Below are 21,582 nucleotides of genomic sequence, written 5' to 3'. Positions count from 1 at the left end.
TGTATACTGAAATTGATTTGTATTAGTGTTTAGAATTAAGTGATGTTCATTAATATCTACTGATGAAGTGAAGTCATTTTGATATGCAGTACCTCACATTTTAAAGAGTCAGTCTGAGTTTTCACAAATAAAAATATTACTTCATTTTGAAAAATATTTTGGTTTTATTACTGAATACTTATTGTGTTATACTTAAGCACATAGTAAAACAATAAAACTTCTACATGACAAATACCTGTGTCCATATACCTTGTTCTTACCTGAGGCATGACAACTCACCTGTGTTCATTTAAAACAAGCCACTGACAGCAATGGTGATTACAGAATCTAAAATTGGCCCAAATGAAGAAGCATTTAAACTTTCTATTGATATTGTGATTTTTATAGAATTATAACATTAATTGGATATGAGCCGAGTGAAGTGATTGGTAGGACAGCGTACCAGTTCCACAACCCTCTGGATGCTGAAAGAGTCCGCAACTGTCATTCAAACTGTATGTATAAACTAAATACTTAAAATATGAATATATATTTGAAATACAACATAATGAAATAATGACATGTGATTTTTGTGAAAACGAAATAATTACTGTCAGTTTTTAATTAATTTACATGAACTTGAATAAGGCATATATGTTCACTTTCTGCTCATTTCTCCTGACACAATTAAACCAAATTTAACTGTCCACAAAAGTTACATAAACTTTAGAAAACATTTTAGGAAGACTAGTTGTTGAATAAGACTTTGATGGTCCCTGTGGAACACTTTTTGATATGAACAATGAAATGTATAAAGTATACAAAGTTTATGTCATGCTGTACATATGTACCAAAGTTTCATGATAACATAATCATGCATCTATGATGAAATTATCCTTGAGCTTGAAGAAATAATAGACCAACTGGCTAAAATATATTTTATATCAACTTCACCAGTGAGCAAAAATATTTATTTTTGGTGTTAAATTGTCAGCATCAAGCATTATTTATATTGAGAAATATTTTCTAAAGGAATTTAAATAGGTGTGTTGATTAGGGGAAGGCTGTGCCTGTCTTTTATATATACAGATTAACTGATAATGAATAATGATTTCTGAGGATGTATATTATGTATATGCATGTGTTAACCTGTATAATATGTATATGCATGTGTTAAACCTGATACCGTTCTCAGATAAACATTTTGCAGAGCTGTGGAGTGGTAGTGTCCATCTCTCTCAGTCTGTCTGGTTTAGTCTCATTTATCATTTTTAATTGTTTAATTTGACCTTAATGGTGAGAATCATGTAGCTAAGGTTAATTTAAGAAATTATGTACCTTTTGTAAGATTTATTTCCCTTTGGATGATTTTTTTTTTAGTTTTAAGGGGTTCTTGCATTTCTTAAATATTTAAAATATGTTTTTAAGACCTTTTATTATGATACATGTGATATGTAGTATGTATACTCACTATTTACATAAATCATGATGTAGTCTAATGCAAATTTACGATTTTGTCCTGAGAATTTATGGTTTAATTTTATCATCAGAATAGAAAAGTTGCAATAGATTTTGAGCGTTTTGGCTTCACTTAGGAATTAGAGGCCAAAAATAGAAACATTTTCTAAAATTTTATATTGAATGCTTTTTAAAAGCCTTTATTTCATTTTGTTCTTTGACTTTCTTAATCTGAGCATGTATTTAGATTTATGAAAATAAGGTCTCAGTTACAAGTTGGGGTCCAAAATTCAATTGCTTTTAATTGAAATTGAAGTTTTGGTTTTTGTTTTTTTTTACATGTTTATTCTAACCATATAGTTAGATTTTCTATTTTGGGCCCAGTTTTCAATGGTCTACACTGAGGTGCAAAAGGTTTAATACTTAATGTTGTTGGCTTTCATAAAAAAAAAAAAAACAGCTTCTTGGATTTCTTTGATATTCTTATAGATATTTTGATATTTGATTTTTGAAAGAGATGGGTAAAAGTCAATAGTAAGCTTTTTAGCACATACATTCCATGTCCAAAACTTATGTGATATAATGTATCAAGCTTGAATGTTGTGTCCATACTTGCCCACATGTTTAGTGCTTGACCTCTGTCTTCATATCAAGCTGCTTTTCAACAGAGCATTTTGCTTTATCAATATTTTTGCTGATCTATTTTGTGTATTGTAAAAATAGTTGGATATCAATTCAGTGTGCCTTGTTCAGTATATTGTCGTAGGTTTCACATGTGAATTCTCTTGCTTTCATATCATTTAAAACATTTTGCTTGAACTTTTTATTAAAACTCTGGCAGCTAATTTTGTTATTACTACACATAATTTTGGGGGTTTGTTTTGTCTTAACCATGTGTATATGCTGTTACACTACTTGAAAATAAGGCATGTTCTGTTGTAAAGGAACAGTTACTTTGTGGAAGCTTTCAATTGTCAAAGTATTTCTTTTGTCATAGGATAACAAGATTTTACGATTGTAAATTCAGAAGTGAAGTTCTATATGAAGACATCCAATATCATTCATGGCCATGATGTATCCCCAATGTGTTCATGTAATTAGGTCAGGGTGTTCATTTTCTGTGTCAGTATAACATGAATACCCATGCCCGATAAAATAGATTTAGGCATTTAGATCATTATTTGCATGTTCAAAGGCATAAAATATCACACCACAGTAGATAAGAAAGTTTGAAATAACAAACTCCATGGAATATGATGTCTATATTTAATGACTGACATTAATTTGTTATGTATAATAGAAAATGGTCATTTATCTTACTTAAAACTCTAATTTACATGATTATGTTCTTTTTTTTAATCCAAATGTCTAATAATGTCCATGACTGTGTATAGAACAAGAGACAAAGTTCATGAAGAACATACCATACTAGCAACACTTTGCATGGGTAAAGGTCATTATAATACTGATGACAGTGCAGAGAGGGTTAATGACAAGCCGATTAGAGTGCAGAAAAGTTATACCACTGAAGGGGGTCATATTTCTGAAGAGACCTTGGTGTTCTCCAAATCTTTAATCTATTGTATGGTTTCTTTTGACATTTGTCAGGCAGTGTAATATCAAGGTTTTCATTAGATTATTTATAAAATTTCAAGATTAGAAAAAAAGAAAACCTCATTGAAGCCTGATGGACACATTTTCTGTGAAGTACTCCAATCTCTCATTTCAGTATGGATGCTATTCTTTATCTTCTGTGAGGTTCTCTTAAGTTTTACTAGAGAATGAATGTAATTGGTACTGTTCTCCATATTTATTTGGACTGAAGATCTGAGCCAGTGTTTGCTAATATGTTTGTTTCTCCATGTAGTACATCTCAGCAAAAACAAATTGTATTCAGCAGATATTTCATAAAATGAAATGTTGACAGGAGCAAGTGTCAAGAAGTGAATAATACAGTTTACTCACCATTTAATGTGAAGTAAACTGTCATAGTTTTTCAGGGTTAATACACCTGTTGATTAACGTAACCTTTTACGATAGCTGTAAAGAGTTTCTTGGAAACACCCCTAAATTTGCAAAACTTGTACAGTTTGTGTCATAAATTAGGTTTAAAGTTTTTTTTTCTAAATTAATTTTTCTTGTGGTACTCTGTGATGTATGCATTCAATAAATATAAGTATAAAAACTGAATACACTACTTAGTCCAGCTAAAAAAAAAAAAAAATAGTATTTATTTTATTTTATGGGATGTGAAACCTTGACTTAGATTTACACAAAGTGGACCCTGGAACGGAGTAGACATGAATAGATTTACAACTCTATGTTTGTTCAGCCAATGTATGGCATAAAAATACTTTTATTTTCTGACAAATTTTATTGTGAGAATTGAAAACGTGATACAAGTACCTTGTTGACCAACTAACCTGATATTTGTTTCATGACTCCATACCATTACAGTTTGAGTGTATAATGATGGTAGTATTTGTTTTATACATTTTGTTTCTGTGAAATAAATTTGATGCTAGTCAGAGAATCTTTATGAATTCATTAGTGATTGATGTTGACTTGAAAAGAATCCAATTGTACATAATGTCATTTTATATATATTGAGTGTTTTTTTTTCTGTTTGTTTATTTTTTCGTTGCTGTCTTGTAGCATGTAAGAAATCTTTATTATATCTCCCTTCTTTGTCAATATATAACGGCTTAATTATAATGAAAGTACATATGTACTAATAAAGCACTGTAACAAATGTATCTTGTGATTTAGGTTCACTGCCTTTAATTGAACTTGAATAGGATTCCATTGAAATTTATGATAAAAAAAGAAACTTGTTGAACAAGTTTATTGCTTGATAAACATATAGATTCTTTGTTTTATATTCTCTTTAAAACAAAAAGTTTTTTTTTTCTGTTTTAATTAATTAGCACATTTTTTACCTTACTTGTCTTTTAAAACAGCATCTGAAGTGTTCATGATTTTCTTCCTCAATAAACAGAATTTTACTGTTCATTCAAATGCAAACAAAAACTTTCAGTCTGGCTCATCCAGGTTGTCTGTGTCCTTGTCATCTGTAGACACTTGGTTTTCATGTGAGAGTTTTTCTTGGAAATTAAAATTTCTAAATTGTGAAATAATTCCAGTTGCTTTAAAAGAAAGCTTTTGAGTGAATTGAATTATTGATTTGACTAAAATGAAGGAAGCAGTGAAATGTAATAATTCATTGATTACAATGGTAATTTATTTTTAAGTATAGACAGTGGAAATTTAAAATGACCTCAGAAAAAAATTATTTTCCTGTTTTAAAGTCTAAAATGAGATCAAATTAAGAGAAGGCCATACCAAATTATGGCTGGTAAAAGTTCATTCATATAGAATAACTGTCAACTGTCCATTTATAAAGTTTTGTCAATTGAAAAAGAAACGTCATTTTTATTGTAGTGGACAAAGTTTTATGTTTCCCTGGACTGACATTAACCCCTCTCAGTATCAAAATTCATTTAAGAATAATAGCAACCTGATGTTTCAGCAGAATTTAATCCTGAATCAACATATTTGTTTTCAACTGTAGCTTATATTTTAAGTGCTAAGTATTTTTTTAGACAATTTTCCCATGTATTGAGAAAACAGGTTGAACTTAACCAATTAGTTTCCATCTTGTGGCAAGTGAGAATGATGATGGAAATTAGTGTTTTCAAACACATAAACTAGATTGGTATTAAACGATGGTTATGGAAAAGCACTATTTTGGTAAAATCCAGTCACTAAGTAATGAAAATGAGTCCACTTTATGTATTGTTAGCTTCTATCTCAATCTCTAAGGTCAAGGTCATTCAAACATGTATGTACTTACCTCATCTAATTTGATTAGAAAAATACAATTTCTCAGACTAAGGAAATATAAATTTATAACCATTAACTCCTCTACTATCCTTATCAAATGTTTTGTGCATTTGCTCTTAGATACTATCAGTCCCTGTTTTCACTGCTTTGGCTTAATTAATCTGTTGATTTTTAGGATTTGTTATGTTTCCTGCATGAATTTCCCTTGATTTTAATAGGAAAGTGCAAAATGAAGTTGAAAAGCTTTCTTTTAAAACCCTACCTACTTTTTATTTCCTTATTTCTGTTTCTAGACCCCCTTCTTATAGTCTCCTTACTGCTTGAGTTCTTACCATGATAGAAAATATAGATACTATGATTGTAAAGTTGACAACTTTCTTTTTATAACCACTTTACCCCAAATCAATTTAAGTAGTCATGATACAATATATTGTTGACAGCCATGTCTGGTAAAATACAATAAATTATTCTTCCAAATGTACAAGAAGGCATTACAATTGCTATGTAAATACCCATGACTTGTTATGCAACACTGTCACAAATTATTTCATTTTGTTTAAAATTAGAACATGTTTTGAAAACAGATTTCATTTGATATATTCTTTTCCTTTTATATAAAGGATGTTTTCATAAATGACATATGTTATTTTGGTTTTTCACATTAAAAATGTGAGTTTAAAAAGATACTATTTTAAGTGTATGTATGTATGTTACAGCAATATAAGTCTTAGTTGATGGAGTTCATGATCTCTTTTTTTTAAGCTTAATTTAATGGCTTACATACTACATGTACAACAAAACCTAGGGGTTGTAGTTTCTGGACTAAATCATTAAAAACAAGTACTATCATTAAAAACAGAGCATACGCAGTAAACTTTTGTTTTTTTTACTTCTAAGTTTCTACATTTCTTTCAAGGAAATAACACATGGCACACAATTTTTAAGGTTCCGATAAAGTTTTTTTCGAACGCAATATCAAATTTGCGATACAGATTTTTTCGAACACCACTAAGTTATCAGTATTTGGCCTATCAGGAAAAAGAACTGTGATCAGATGACTTGCATTTCCATAGATGTTTGTTTGTTTATTTGTTTGTTGGGGTTCAACGTCCGAGCAGCAATATTTCAGCTATATTCAGACAATGCATTTCCATAGAAGAGTGTCCTTAAGGTCAAAGGGTGAAAAGCAAAGCTATACCGACTGTGTCAGAAAAAATCTGCTGGCTATTTATTCTGGCAAGAAAGTTGGAAGAGATTGAATTACATTGAATGATGGAATGAATACATGCACAAGTTCTGTGTTACAATCAATCAATCAATCATATGATTATTGCAACTGAGCAATGCCAAGGTGGATAAAATTCTGTCAGAGAAATTGATAACTCTCTCTGTATAAAGCTCTGATATAAACCTTGATCTATAGTATCAATGTTGGTTGAAGGATATTGAAATAAATGCAATTACTATAACTGAGGTCTATAGTTGTACACCTTGTACGATCATTAGAATCCTGTTGCATACTTTCACCATTACACAACATTAGTCTACTTCAACAGTTTATATGATTAATATCTTGTTCAGAGAAACCTGGATTCGTCTAGTACATTTCCTTTCTTGTGTAGATTACAAATGAATTTTTTGTAATGTTTTGATTTTAAATCTGTATAAGGTTTTATTATGAATGTTGTTTAAGTAGTATTCATTAAGTGTGGTTATTGGTACTTAAAATTATCTTAACTGGATACAGAGGTATGTTGTAAGGTAGAAAAACATTTTGATTGCTGGAGTTTTCATTCACAATCAAGTAGTTAGAGAACTTGATATTATATTTTTGGAATCATAATTTTTTCACCAGTTTTCACCAGTATTTCTACTTTAAATATTTTTTTATAAATTGTCATATTACTGCCAGCCAATGAGAATGATTTAATTTTGCATACCATTCCAGTACATGGTGTGAATTTGATATTATAGTAATTAGGTAAATGAGGTGATATAAGTTTCTCATTTTATGCATAATTCTCTATTAAATGCATCATTCTACAATTACACTATGAGTTTGATAAATTTGACGCCACTTTGTGCATACATGGGTTGAAATACTAACCAGTTGAAATCAAATTTCTACTAACAATTGGCCTGTTTAGTTATATGACTGTATCAAAATGCAATGGCTATTTAACTGAAGTGCTAATTGAATAGATCTTTACAAAAAATATAATGCATAAAATCTTAAGGTTAAATTGTTAGACATTTCTTTTCTATAGTTATAATCATTATCTTTAAATGGCAACCTTTACATGCATAGGGAAGCATTGTAGTTAACAATCATTCTTTAACAGTAAAGTCTTGGACAAAACAAATTGTCTTATACAACCAGAATACTGCTTTTACTTTATTTATCTGAATTAAAAAATAAACTAGTCAAAAGGCAAGCATTTTTTTTTTAAAATATTGATCACTACTTTAAATGTCAATGTGTGATGTTGGACCACCATAAAGAAGAGTGACCTGAAGATAGACCAGTAATCTATCAAAGTTAATACAGTTCATCAAATATTGAGACTCATCATACCAAGATCTACTACAAGGCCAGTCATTACCGTAGGATGTAAAATTTAATTACAAGTCATAGGTCATCCAAAATTAACAGTTTATTTTTGTTACCTCTGTTACTAAATATAGAAGGTGTTATTGATGAAAAATGTTTGTGTTGCGCCTCAAGCTACACAAAACATACCAAAATAAATGATGACTTTGTGATCTGTAGAGACAGCTTTAGACCAGTGACAGACAATTGTTCTACTGACCTCTGTACACCCAAGTAGAGGGCCACTTGACCACTGGATGTTATTATTTTACTCTCAACTCTGTTTTTTCTACTTATTAATTTACTGTAAGAAGATGGACGAACTTCAGTCTGTATTAGTTAAATATTGCTAAATAGAAAATAAAGATCCTAACATGCATAAAATTTTTCAATAAGTGATTTGAATGTCATTTCAAAGGATTCATTTTTTTGTTATTATTGTGTTTGATTATCTGTGATTGTGTCTTCTCTGTGGCTTAAGACAAAAGTTATGAAAATTTATCATTTAGGAAAAAAAAGGAAACAAAGTCTGTTATTATTAATTTCCAGCCCTGTGTTTGAGGTTTTTCTGTGGCTGTTTCATCTTGAGTTCACTTAGTCCATCTTGAATGGTGAACAATGAAATGCTTAATGTCTTTAAGTTCAGTTTTAATTTATTCATGTCCATTTAGAAAATAAAGAAACAGATTGACTACAAACAAAGTTTCCTCTAGGCCCAATGTCATCAGCTGATTAATCTGTAGTTGGTCAGTATAAGGTCTGATAATATCACTAATATTACCAATTTGTTTACCTGATTGTTGTCTGATTGCTAGGGAAACTCCAAGAATTAAACTGTCTAAGGCTAGATGGACATTGTCCTGAAGTTAGGACGAATTTCAGTCAACATTGTGGAAGAGTCATCATGAACTTTCTCATTTTTAAATCTTATTTAGCTTACTTTTTATATATTAATAAATGCTCTAAACATTTTCTGAAAAATTGTTTATTTACATAAAAGATGCATCATTCCATATCCTTTGTAAACTGTAATCATTCTGAAAGACACACTTGATTTTTACTGAATTGTTGAAAAAGTAACAAAATTGTTGTTAATGATCATTAACTTCCTCTGTTATAAATAAATAAGTAAATAAATAAGCCTTATCTAGAGTGGGCACATTAAGATTAAATACAACATAAGCTCTAATGAGGTTGTAACCGATCAACATATTACATGTAGTTTAAACGGTATATAAATAACAAAGACATAAGCTCATGCAGACAGATAAAACATAAAGCATTAAGTACATGCAACACACACATATAACACAATAGGTTCAAGCACAAATAAAGCAGCAAAATAAAATGATTGATTGATTGTTGTGGTTTAACGCCCGAGCAGCAATGTTTCAGCTGTAGATGCAGCAAACTAAGTTGAAGCAGATAAAGCAAGGAAATTATAACTAAAAAAAAACTAATAGGAAATAAATCCCTGAGAAAAATTTTATTTTCACATATTTAGCATTTACAATTATTTCCATCCATGATTTATGTAAATTTTTAAACTGACTAAAATCCCCATTTTTTCTAATATGCTCTTGTAGTTCATTCTACAAAATAGCTGATGGAAAATTGTTTTCATCATATGTAGTCCTATTAACTCTTGGAACATCTACAATGTTTGAGTATCTGAAGTTATATTTACAGTCTTTTAAAGAGACTAAACCATTTAAAAACAAGTTCGACATAATTTATTTAAAATTTTAAAACACTCCAATGCCATAGTTTTCATTCATTTGATTCTTGATGATGGTACTTTAGCCTTTTAGTAACTCATAATAAGACAGATAGTAGTAATTCAATATAAACTGGATAGCTCTTTCATGGACTTTTTTTAACTTATCAGAATTTTTCTTACTACAAAAACACAATGCTAGAGGACAAGTTAAGGTTTGACAACAGAGAAGTATAAAAATAGTCAATTCAATTTTAACAAATTATCACCAATACATTTTAGTATACCAAGTTGTAGTGATGCTTTTCTACTAATATTTGTTACATTATGATAAGAATTAAGTTTATAGTTTATATCGATTCCCAAAAGGTTCACTATTTCATCACATTAAAACAGTTGATTCAATTGTAAAAGTATTGTGTTTATGTTCTTGTCCCAACTGCTATTGCTTACAATTTATTAGGATTACATTGCATACATCTATTAATGATCTAGATGGATTTGATGATCTGTTCATGATCATCTCTCTGACACGACCATATGAGATTATGGTGTCTTCCAATGTATTATAAATTATCAGGGCCCCGCCAAGAAAGTGGGGGTTCACCCTATAGTGATCACTCTGTCCAAAGGGGAGATAACTGTATGTTCAACTTGTGTTTTACACTCTCTATTGATCAGGTTGGTTGGTCATGACTTGTAGGCATGAAAGGTGCTGCTTGCTTCCATAAACACAGAGATATCATCATGAATGTGCAACCTGCAACCAGATTCATACTAGATTGTAATGATACATATTTATGAGGATATTAAGTGAAAGATCTTTGTATTTACATCAAATTTCTCTTGCCTCGGATGTCAACTTGTCTACATGCATTTTAAGTCAACCATATCAATGCTTTCCTTTCTGTGTGTTGAATGTCAAATTCAGATCCAGATACATTTTAGTATACCAAGTTGTAGTGATGCTTTTCTACTAATATTCGTTACATTATGATAAGAATTAAGTTTATAGTCAATATCGATTTTTTTTAAATATCTTTTGAAATTTCTGGGAAGTCAAGAGGCCGTGATAAGTATGATGCTTTGTTGATAGATATACTTGAGAAGGAAAACTGTTGAAATGTTTACCCCGGTTTCTCCTTTAACCATTTGCAAGTCTCATCCTATAGAATTAATTACTTTCTCTTAACTTTACAATGGTTATGAGTCTTCTAAGAATAATTTATGTTTTTAGAGAACTCAGCCAATAATGAATCATAGAAAGGTTTAAAATTACTTAAAAATCACTGCTTGAACTTTTTTACCGATATGGCAATGTTTATGAAAAGAAATTTGGAATGAATATTGAATTATTTGTTCCAAGCTTTGAGATGGAGTTTTCTTGTAAGGAAATACTGTCACTAGATATATGTATATATATATTTCACTAAATGCATTGTAACTTAAGAGTACTGTTTACAAAACATTAGACTATCATTCTACTATTTCAGGATAATTTGTCTTATGATCTATCACAATGGGAACTTCTTAAGTTATCAATGGTATTTTTGTTTGTCAGAATACTTAAAGTTTTCATAAATCACAGAACAAAACAAACATTACAACTTTCTATATTTACACTACAACCAATCAAAATTTTTGTTTAAAAAACAAGTTATCCCATCATGCATTATTACATATGGACCCATGACGTGCATATTGTTTTGTAAAAAATAGCATCTGGATTTGTTTTTGTAATGTAAGTTTTTACATTGTATGATAATATTTCTATTTTCAGTGATAGTTAAAGGCTCTTCAGTTAGCAAATACTACAGGTTCATTGGCAAGAACAGCGACTGGGTTTGGATGCAAACACGAGCAACCATCATTTACAACACTAGTAACGTACCACAATACATTGTCTGTATGAATTATATTATTAGGTATGATTTATGATCAGCAGAACTAATAAGTGTCAACCACAATAGTTATTTTGTGTGTCTTGTCATAATTTACATGTTCAGTAAGGGCTTGAACGTACATACTGGTACCTTTTCCGCAATTAGTGGTTACTTAGATGTTGTTTACTGATGCTGAATTATTTCTTTAGACAATGCTGTCAGGTTCCCAGTTGCATGAATGTTAGTTTACTGACAGCTAACCATACCTGCTTACCTTCCATATAATTCATGAAAAATTTGCACTCCCACATAAAAATGTAAGATTTATGGGAGGCTTTCGGTTAAAATTACTATATTTTTCTGTGAGAAATACGAAAAAATTGTATTTTTGAATAAAAAATTGCTTTTACATAAAACTTTCACATGAGAGAAAGTGTCAATGGGGGGGAATTGTATTCCACTGTATAGACTGTAGAAGTATCCACAGGATAACACACATAGATTGTATTCGACTTGTCCAGTGGATAACTCCTATAGATTGTTGTGGACTTGTCCAGTGGATAACTCCTGTAGATTGTAGTGGACTTGTCTGGTGGATAACTCCTGTAGATTGTAGTGGACTTGACTTGTGGATAACTCCTATAGACTGTATTTGGCTTGTCCAGTGGATAACACCTATAGACTGTATTTGGCTTGTCCAGTGGATAACACCTGTAGATTGTAGTTGACTTGTCCAGTGGATAACTCCTGTAGATTGTATTAGACTTGTCAAGTGGATAACTCCGGTAGATTGTAGTGGACTTGTCTAGTGGATAACTCCTGTAGATTGTTGTGGACTTGTCCAGTGGATAACTCCTGTAGATTGTATTAGACTTGTCAAGTGGATAACTCCTGTAGATTGTAGTGGACTTGTCTAGTGGATAACTCCTATAGACTGTATTTGGCTTGTCCAGTGGATAACACCTATAGATAGTAGCAGACTTAACCAATGGATAAGAATAATGATGGTAACTGAGTCTTAACTGGTGGTAACTGATGTTTATACCACAACGTTCTGGTTACTCTTGGTATATGGTGACCAAGTTTAAGGTTATTAGGAATGAGAGAGTGTAAAGTAATTGTTATTAGAACACCATTGGGGTTGGCTGTAGTAGACTTATTTTTCGTGTTAGCATATAATATCAGACATTTTGATAAAATGTTATTTTTTTTCAAATTTTATTTCTTTAAAGGATTTCTCCACTTTTTAAGAAGCTATAATGTCCTTTTCTTACTCTGCTTTGTTGAAATAGGTGTAACTGTTTAGAAGGATTCTCACCATAGTGAGCCTTTAGTGGAATGTTAATAGATATTAATTCAACTTAAAGCTCTGTTCATTAATTTACAAGCCTATCTCTTCAAAAACTTTTCATATCAAATGAAAGTTTTTCTGATAATTTCCCAGACAGACCTGTTCCACAGTTTTCTTTAAACAATTTTTTTCATAAGTTTTTTAACACCAAACAAAGATTAGCCTCATACCACACTATTTGTATGGGAAAGTGCTTAATTCATAGATGAGGACTACTGTCTTTAAGCATATAATTTATGGGTAATGGTGTTTGTATTTTTGGTGGGTTATCTTTGTAAAATGTTTGAACTCGAGTGCCTGGGATTTGTAATGTGTACAGTCATTTTATTTGTTGACCAGAGGAAGATTAAGGAAGGGAAGTACAAGACATTGGTCAATTCTTTGTACAACAATATATTAGCTATCTGCTTTCAGAAGATTTGGCTTTAAACAACAGTGTAGAAACATTCAAATAAGATAAAAATTGTGTCAGCCCAGATGTTTACCCTAATTTTCCACCAGTGCTATTTTATAACTGTGTAACATTATTTAAAATCTGTCTGTCGATCTGTCTGACATTCCAATGTCCACAACTCCTCCTTTATTAGGTGATGAATTCTCATGAAACTTAGTGCCATTTTTATTACTATATGTAGTATTGTATATCGTTATTTCAAACATTTTTGTGAAAAAATATGGCTGTTGACTTAGACATTTGTCACCTTATTCTTGGACATATGATCTGTTGACTTAGACATTTGTCACCTTATTGTTGGACATATGATCTGTTGACTTAGACATTTGTCACCTTATTACTGGACATATGATCTGTTGACTTAGACATTTGTCATTGGACATATGATCTGTTGACTTAGACATTTGTCACCTTATTACTGGACATATGATCTGTTGACTTAGAAATTTGTCACCTTATTGTTGGACATATGATCTGTTGACTTAGACATTTGTCACCTTATTACTGGACATATGATCTGTTGACTTAGACATTTGTCACCTTATTCTTGGACATATGATCTGTTGACTTAGACATTTGTCACCTTATTGTTGGACATATGATCTGTTGACTTAGACATTTGTCACCTTATTACTGGACATATGATCTGTTGACTTAGACATTTGTCATTGGACATATGATCTGTTGACTTAGAAATTTGTCACCTTATTGTTGGACATATGATCTGTTGACTTAGACATTTGTCACCTTATTACTGGACATATGATCTGTTGACTTAGACATTTGTCACCTTATTGTTGGACATATGATCTGTTGACTTAGACATTTGTCACCTTATTGTTGAACATATGATCTGTTGACTTAGACATTTGTCACCTTATTGTTGGACATATGATTGTCCTTTTCTGTTCTTTTTTAGCTCACCTTTACCATAGATTCCCGTGAGCTTATGACATCACTTTGCATCTGTCGTTCATAAACTTTTCATGTTTTGCTCAACTGCATGAAAACCCTTGACCAATTTTTACCAAACCTTTGCAGGAATGGTGTGTGCAAGAGCTTCTACAAAAGATCCCTTATTGGTTCCAATTGATTAAACAAGATGGCTGCCAGAGACCATTTTAGCTTCTAATTGGCCAGTTTTTGAAGATCAATTCCTCTGAAACCACTGGTGCCAATGTTTTGAAACTTGATAAGGTTAATGACCTCAATACCCTCTACAAATGATCCACTTTTTGTGTGGCCCAGTGGGTGGCTGCAGCCACTAAAAGTTCCCATTTAAACCCCATGGGGAAACTTCAAGGTTTATGAGAGAATAAAAAACACTTTAACATGTTGGACTAATATAGGATTTACTAATTAATTCATTTTACACAATTTAGTTCAGACTTAAATCCACCTGAGAAACTTTGAGGTTGTGACGGGTTGACGACCTCCTTATATTTTCTGTCATAAAATGTCACTTTTGACCCCAATTTAAGTAGATCTTGAGAAAATGGAGAGCTATATATAGAGAATGTTTGATACTTGTTATACATCTGGGGGTCTATTAGGTTAATAATATGCAAATAAATTCAAGAAAGAAGAGCCTGAAAAAAAAACATGAAATTTATCATTAAATACTTTTTTCTCACAGTAAACTTTATACATTGTAGATGTAGTCATTATCATAAATGTCATAAGTTTTACATGTTGAAAGGCCAAGTGCATTTTAATTTGTCATATAAAAAAAAATAAACACATTTTGGTGTGATTTAATTTGATTTCAAGTCTGTGTATATTAAACTTGATTTTTTAGTTCTCTTTAGTTTAATTTGCCCTGAATTATATGGTATTGTTGATAAAACAGCTACAGGTCATTGTATGATTAAGTTCATTGCTGAACTGTCACCTGATAATTTTGAAATTAGATCTTTTGCACGTTAGATAAACAAAGTAAGTTCAAAGACCAATTCAAGTGTTTTAATTGGTCCATGAAATGTGAGCCACTTTCTTTTAAAAAAAGAATGAGCTGCAATCTCCATTTGTTTTAATGCCTAAATTGATGAAAGTTGAACAGAGAATCAAAAACATTGTAACATGGGCAGCTCTGAAGATGAGTCTGATCAGATATGGTCTAAAACAAAATTGATACTTTGTTGACCCTTCCATTAAGGAATGATTGTAACATTTTGTATGCAGGTGTATAAAAAATAACCTCAATCATGTGCTTCACACTAAATAACTTGCCTAGCATTCTTTGGGGTTATTTAAAAAAAAAAAGAAAAAAAAAGAAATTTTATGATCAATCCTTATTATTTAATTCATTAATTAAAAGTTTAACAAGTAAATCAAGAATCATTTATATGATGTCACAATGACATGGTAATACATGTATTACATTTATTAGGTTATAAACAACAGATGTCAACCTATCAGAAAGGAAGGTTCATCCAAAATTCAATTATTTTTAATTAAATTGACTGAAAATTGATTATGTATTTTTTTATTATGCTTAAGCAAGATGGTAAAACATATTATGAATGCTTGAACTATGTCCTTGTTTCACTCTTCTGAGTTCTCTTATCATACAAAATAGTCCAATACCAAAACAGTGAAACAATTTAATATATGCTCGTATAATGTAATTACTTTAGATAATTTTTTTTTGTACTGATACTAATGTTATTATTTTATATTCCAGTGAAGAAGAAGGAGTGCGAGTATTGATGCAGGAAGATAAAGAATCTCTATCATGTACTGGTGTTATGGATATTACAAGTAAACCAATCAAGGCCCGTGACTCTGGCAAGGGAGATAATCCTGACCATCATAGTGACAGTGGCTATCATAGTGGTTATAGTCCTTATTCCAGTATAAATCCTAGTCCAATTTCTGAGAGCTCCTTCAGCCATAATGAGTTAGGGGTCAGTGATACTGCTGATGACTTTCCAATGAGTGTTGTACAAGAGTGTGCAAGTTCATTGGATCCAGATGCTGCTGACAGTGAAGAAATGATGAAGTTCATTGCAAGTTTAGATGGAAATGAAAATGACAGTGCCAAGAAAGGACAACAGCAGTGCTTAGAGAATGTTCAGTGGAATGGTGGCAATTCTCTACAAAGACAGAGGACATTACAAAGAATTCAGTCATGTCCACAGGTGTCTTCTCTATATAGTATTGATGATGCAGATATGGACGATCAACCAATTCACTTTATGTGTGGATCATCTAGACCTAATACCATGCTTGGAGATGGTTGTCCAATTGAAAGTAAAGGTGATATCAGTAATAACTATTCAATCCCCAAACAAGGACTTGTCAATATTCAAATTGGATCCTTTAATGAAGGAAATCTGATAGGCTCAACCACTATGGCTGAATCACTTCCCAAGGAGATCTCAGATTTTTGTATGCAGTATGCTGAATCAATGGTAGACATGCAGTCACAAGACATTATTTCTCAGTTTGCTCATGACAGTTTATTCCCTACTTTAGAAGGAATCAACACACAGGCTGGAAGACCTGGTGATCAGCCTGGATGTAGTAGTAATGGTGTGAGATCACCAATCCGTCGAGACTCATATGGCAACCCTCAACAATTTACTGCTCCACAAACATTACCAGATTATTCATACCAACCACCAAAACCACAAATGGTTGCAGTGAGTCCACACAATGTTCCGAGTCCACACCATGTTCCAACAAGTCCCCCAGCTGGCATGCCACACCAGTCTATGTATCCAACTAGTCCTGAGTATTTTCCTCGCAATTCAGATACCCCAAATTCTTACCTATCAGGCACCAGTGTGGTCAGTCCTCCACAAAGTTATTCCAACTTGAACAGTCCAATGTCCATTGATACAAACATTTCAAGTCCACAGAATAACTTCAATATCCGAAGTCCAATTCCCCAAACACAACAAACAACAATTGGAAAGAACAATTTATCAATAAATTCAGTGAGATCTCCAACACAGAGTTATTCGAATACGCCAACATTATCTCCAAACCCAACGGGATACAGTGGACAACGTATTAACGGCAACATGGATCGTAGTTTGTTGTTGAAAATGAACAATGGTGGCAGTTTGTCTCAAGGTAACGTAGGAAATCGATTGTTAAGCAATAAAATGAAATCTAATGGACATAAACTGTGTAATGGGACAACTCAACAGACAGTTACAACAAAAATGGCTCCCCCACAGACCTGTTCCCCAAACAGAATCCCTCAAAACAATGCAAATAAACCTTCTTCCAGTGACAATTCTTCAAAAGGATTACGGAATGTGAAATCAATGTCAGAACTTGAAAAAATGTTACGGGGATATTCCCCACCGTTTTTGCATGACAAACAAAAAAGTGTTTCAGCCGATGGGGGGAGTACATTACTCCAGCAAATGTTGACCGGCAAACTGTCTGGAGAGAAGTATATTGAAATGGAAAAACAAAGACAGTTACATTGTGCAATGAGGACTCCAAAACACTAAAAATACTATTGATTACTGTGTAAATATAAAGTACATATCATAGAACTATATTTATATACACATTTATTCATATACATCTAAGTTTTACATATTTTGTACATTCATTCCTTGTGAATATATGTTGGTTGATTACAAATGGTAATTATGATAAAAACGTCACTTGTGTCAGCTTTTTTCACTTCATACAACATGGTCTGCTCTTTCATATGATTGCATCTGTACTTTAGTTAAGAAGAATATTAACTTTAAAAAATCTTTATTTTTAATTACTACAGATTCATCTGCACAATTCTAAAATTATTTAATCAAAGTACATGACTCATAAAAATTTAAAATAGGCAGCTCTCTTTAAAAGAACTGAATTCGGCAATGTTTCATAATGATTTCTGTATTATTAATCTGTACTCGGTAATAAATTAAAAGTTTTAAAATTTAAGAAGAAAAAAATCATTCAAAATATGTCACAAATATTTGTCAATTTCACAAAAATTAATTTGTTAAATTTATTGTAAATTATGACTCATCATAGTATTGTGATGTCATAACTTACATGTATTTTACATGTACGATTTTGTTGTGAAATCAATTGCAGGTTTCTGCTGTTTATTTGTTTATTATTCTTACCAGTTGTGTGTTATGGTTAACAGTCATTTTCAGGGAAATGAAGTGAGTGAAGGTTTATTATACTATAGGGATTATCTTATTTTCTGTACACATTGTACCTTTTAAATCATAGTTGAACTGTTCTGACAAATCAGGCTGTAGCAATCGTAGACATTTACTTACTCAATCAAGCATATATATTTTGTAAATGATTAGCTTCCATTTCTATATTTTTTTCAAGAGCAGAGAGTTTTAACTTTATGAAAAAAGAGTTTTAATTTTTTCAACAAGTTCATTTGAAGTTCTTATCTTCCTTCCTTTGACAGGTAGTTCCATTCCATTTTTTTTCTGTGACTTCCCTTGTTTCATTCTGGGGCATTTTGTTATTACGTTGTTTGACCTGACTGACCCTTAAAAATTGATAAAGATTTTTTATTGATTATTTTGTATTTGTTATTGTTTTTGGTTTTTTTTCAACCATAAGATATTGGACTCATTTGGTACTTTGAAATTATTACCATTAATTCACAGGTCTGCAGTCTACATTTCAGATAATCCCAAACAAAACAATATTGGATTTAACTACAGACTAATTCTTTATATTCGGACTGGAATCCATTTAAAATTAAATTACTAGAATTTTTTCTAGTAATTGAACAGGTTATATGATATAACCAGGTTTGGTGCAGTTTCCACTTGATGTATAGCTAGATTGGCTACAGATTGAATTTACCTTCTATTCGGTTTTCCTCTTGACGTATTGCTAGATTGGCTACAGATTGAATTTACCTTCTATTCGGTTTTGTTTGTTGATTTGTAAAGATGATGGATCATAAAAGGACTCCGGCCAACTTTCCAGTGATTTTGTTCATAGATAATACAATGATTAGACATTTAAATATGTCAAAGATTGATTATATATTTGGATTTGGCAATCCCAGGACAATAGGTGTTATAAAATGAAATCAAAGAAAATGTTAACTGTCCTTTGACATAATAGAAAAAAAAACAATTACCAAAATTGATAAATGTCATTTTCACCAAAAACACAAAATGAAAATAATAAGCCTGAGTAGGGGTTGAATAAAAAATCTTTGTTGCACATTGTAATGTTGTTACTACTGTCAGATCAATTGGGCTATGGACGCTACACATGATTTATATCTTGTATCTTGATAAGCTATAAAAGTTGAAATATTTATATATTTGGCGTTTTTTACAAAGAAGTTACATTTTCATCCAAAAACACATCATCAACCATCTTGCACTTTTGGGAGACTGTAATTACAGAAGGCAAAAAAAAAATGATGTAATGATTGACTCGAAGTATCCAATTTAGAGCAAAAAATGTCATAAAAGCATTTTCCATAATTTTTGTTACTAATTTTTGTACTTTTTATCCAACTGATTTTCTGAAAAATTGATTTTTTTTCTACCAATTCTAATGAATATTGTGAACATTATAGCAATTTTTTAAATTGGCCCTACTTGTCGGCAGAATCCTGAGGAAAATGGCCCTGGTCCTTTGTAGAGGTTCAAAGATTTTCCAACACAAAGTAAGTTTTTTGTTACTCCACTCACTGACCCATGTGTCTAACAAGTCGGGTTAGAGCTGACAAACATTGTAACATTGCTTCACTTTACCCATTCCTATTTATAGATAATTTACAGTATTTTTTGGTGTTTTTTTTTTTTTGTCCTTGTGTATTTTCCTCGATATGTTTAGCATTCCTTATGAGCTTCCACATTCTGTATAAGTTTGTCTCTCTGTTTGCCTACAATACTTGTGTTTTATCCTTATCAATGATAATTGATATGTAACACCTAGAAGAAGGCCTGTTCACAGATCAAAGTTTGCCATAAAAAAAATCAAATTTTTGTTACCATGTCAACCTGTATCAAAAATGTTCACAAAAAAAATTTTTTGAGTTTGTTGGAATAACTTCATCCTGTTTTCTTAATTATAAAATTGTGTGCCACAGACAGTAGATTCTGGCCTACTTCATATTTTTTTTCAGGCTGAACATTTATCAAAGTTTGCCCAGGTTTTCAATTCATTAAATAAACAGAAGAAAAATTTTACAATGGTACACTTAAAGTTTAGTAGGAAATAGTGTTAATTGTCTTCTGATCATTGCCTGGTTCTAGGCTACAACCCTCAACAGTGTAGCCTCAGACCTAACATGAACTGTGATATATTAATTATAATGTAAATATCTTGATGTAATGTATACTGTAAGTCATTTTTCCTGTTTATGTAGTACTAGAAACATTTAATATATAGTATGGTAAATCTGAAACCTCACCCAGGTTTTAGAGAAATCAGAAACTTTTTAAAACTTAGCTGATGTATACATTAATTTCTAAGTTTACATTGTAATCTTGTACTTGGAGGATGTAATTATATTTCTTTACTTTTTATTTATATTTGTTTCTTGGTACACCTCATTCCTAACTTTGTAAATGTTACTTGTTTTTCTTTGGAATTCTTGATGTTTATTATGAAGAAGGGTTGTTTCTGTGAGATATTTTACCTAAAAACTTATTACAAATTTATCCTGATTTATTTGTTGTCTGAGAAATTCATGCATTACTTAATACTTTTTAAATTTTTTAACTACGAATCCATATAAAATTCAGACATGACCTATGGTACAGGTGGTGCATGGTGTAGAAAAACCCACTGAACAAAAGATGATTGTCTTTTCTACATGTGCTATATCTTTAAATAATGTAATCATATGATGAACATCATTTGTAAATAACTTTGTAAACTTCCAGTTGTCCGTTATTGTCCAGAAACAGAGTTTTTCAACAATTTTTAAGATAGTTTTAATGATTTTTAAATAAATTACTGATGTTAGGATACAGATGATATTGTGAAGACGTGTCCCGTGTATGCACGATGTCTTAACCTGGCGTGTCCAGCAACTTTTTCTTGCGTCCAGGACGTGTGTATGATAGTCCTTTTGAATTCAGATCTGTATTTTTGTGAAAACAATACATTTGTCTCCCATTAAAGTCAACCAGATCAAACCAAACCAAGAAAAATAACTCTTGTTAGGTGCCAGTTTCATTTACAATCTCTATAGCAGTGCAACTAACAAATGAAAAACCAAGGCTGTATATGTGGACTGTTTCTCTTTCTACACAGGAAAGAAAAGTGAATTTGGTAGGTTTTTCACATACATGAATTACCTCCTGTCTAATTTTTAAGAAGACTGTTACTTAGTTA

General features: G+C 31.3%; 1 protein-coding gene across 2 annotated transcripts in view; it reads left to right on the top strand.

Moving 5' to 3' along the window:
• The window catches only part of LOC148624613 (uncharacterized), a 61,701-nt gene extending 40,933 nt beyond the window's left edge, over positions 1-20,768 (top strand). For both annotated transcript variants that reach the window (XM_088567355.1, XM_088567354.1), the window contains 3 exons: positions 388-494; positions 11,368-11,512; positions 15,959-20,768. In XM_088567355.1, coding sequence (XP_088423481.1) covers positions 388-494; positions 11,368-11,512; positions 15,959-17,744 — 2,038 coding nt within the window. In that variant the 3' untranslated portion in view covers positions 17,745-20,768. The remainder of the gene's footprint in view (positions 1-387; positions 495-11,367; positions 11,513-15,958) is intronic.
• Positions 20,769-21,582: the final 814 nt, after the last annotated feature.

This window comes from Perna viridis, chromosome 2 (genome assembly GCF_037379345.1).
Source record: "Perna viridis isolate PV_CMFRI_1.1 ecotype Kerala chromosome 2, ASM3737934v1, whole genome shotgun sequence".
NCBI lineage: Eukaryota > Metazoa > Mollusca > Bivalvia > Mytilida > Mytilidae > Perna > Perna viridis.
Note: the sequence above shows the minus strand (reverse complement) of the source record. Positions and strands in the feature narration are given on the sequence as shown.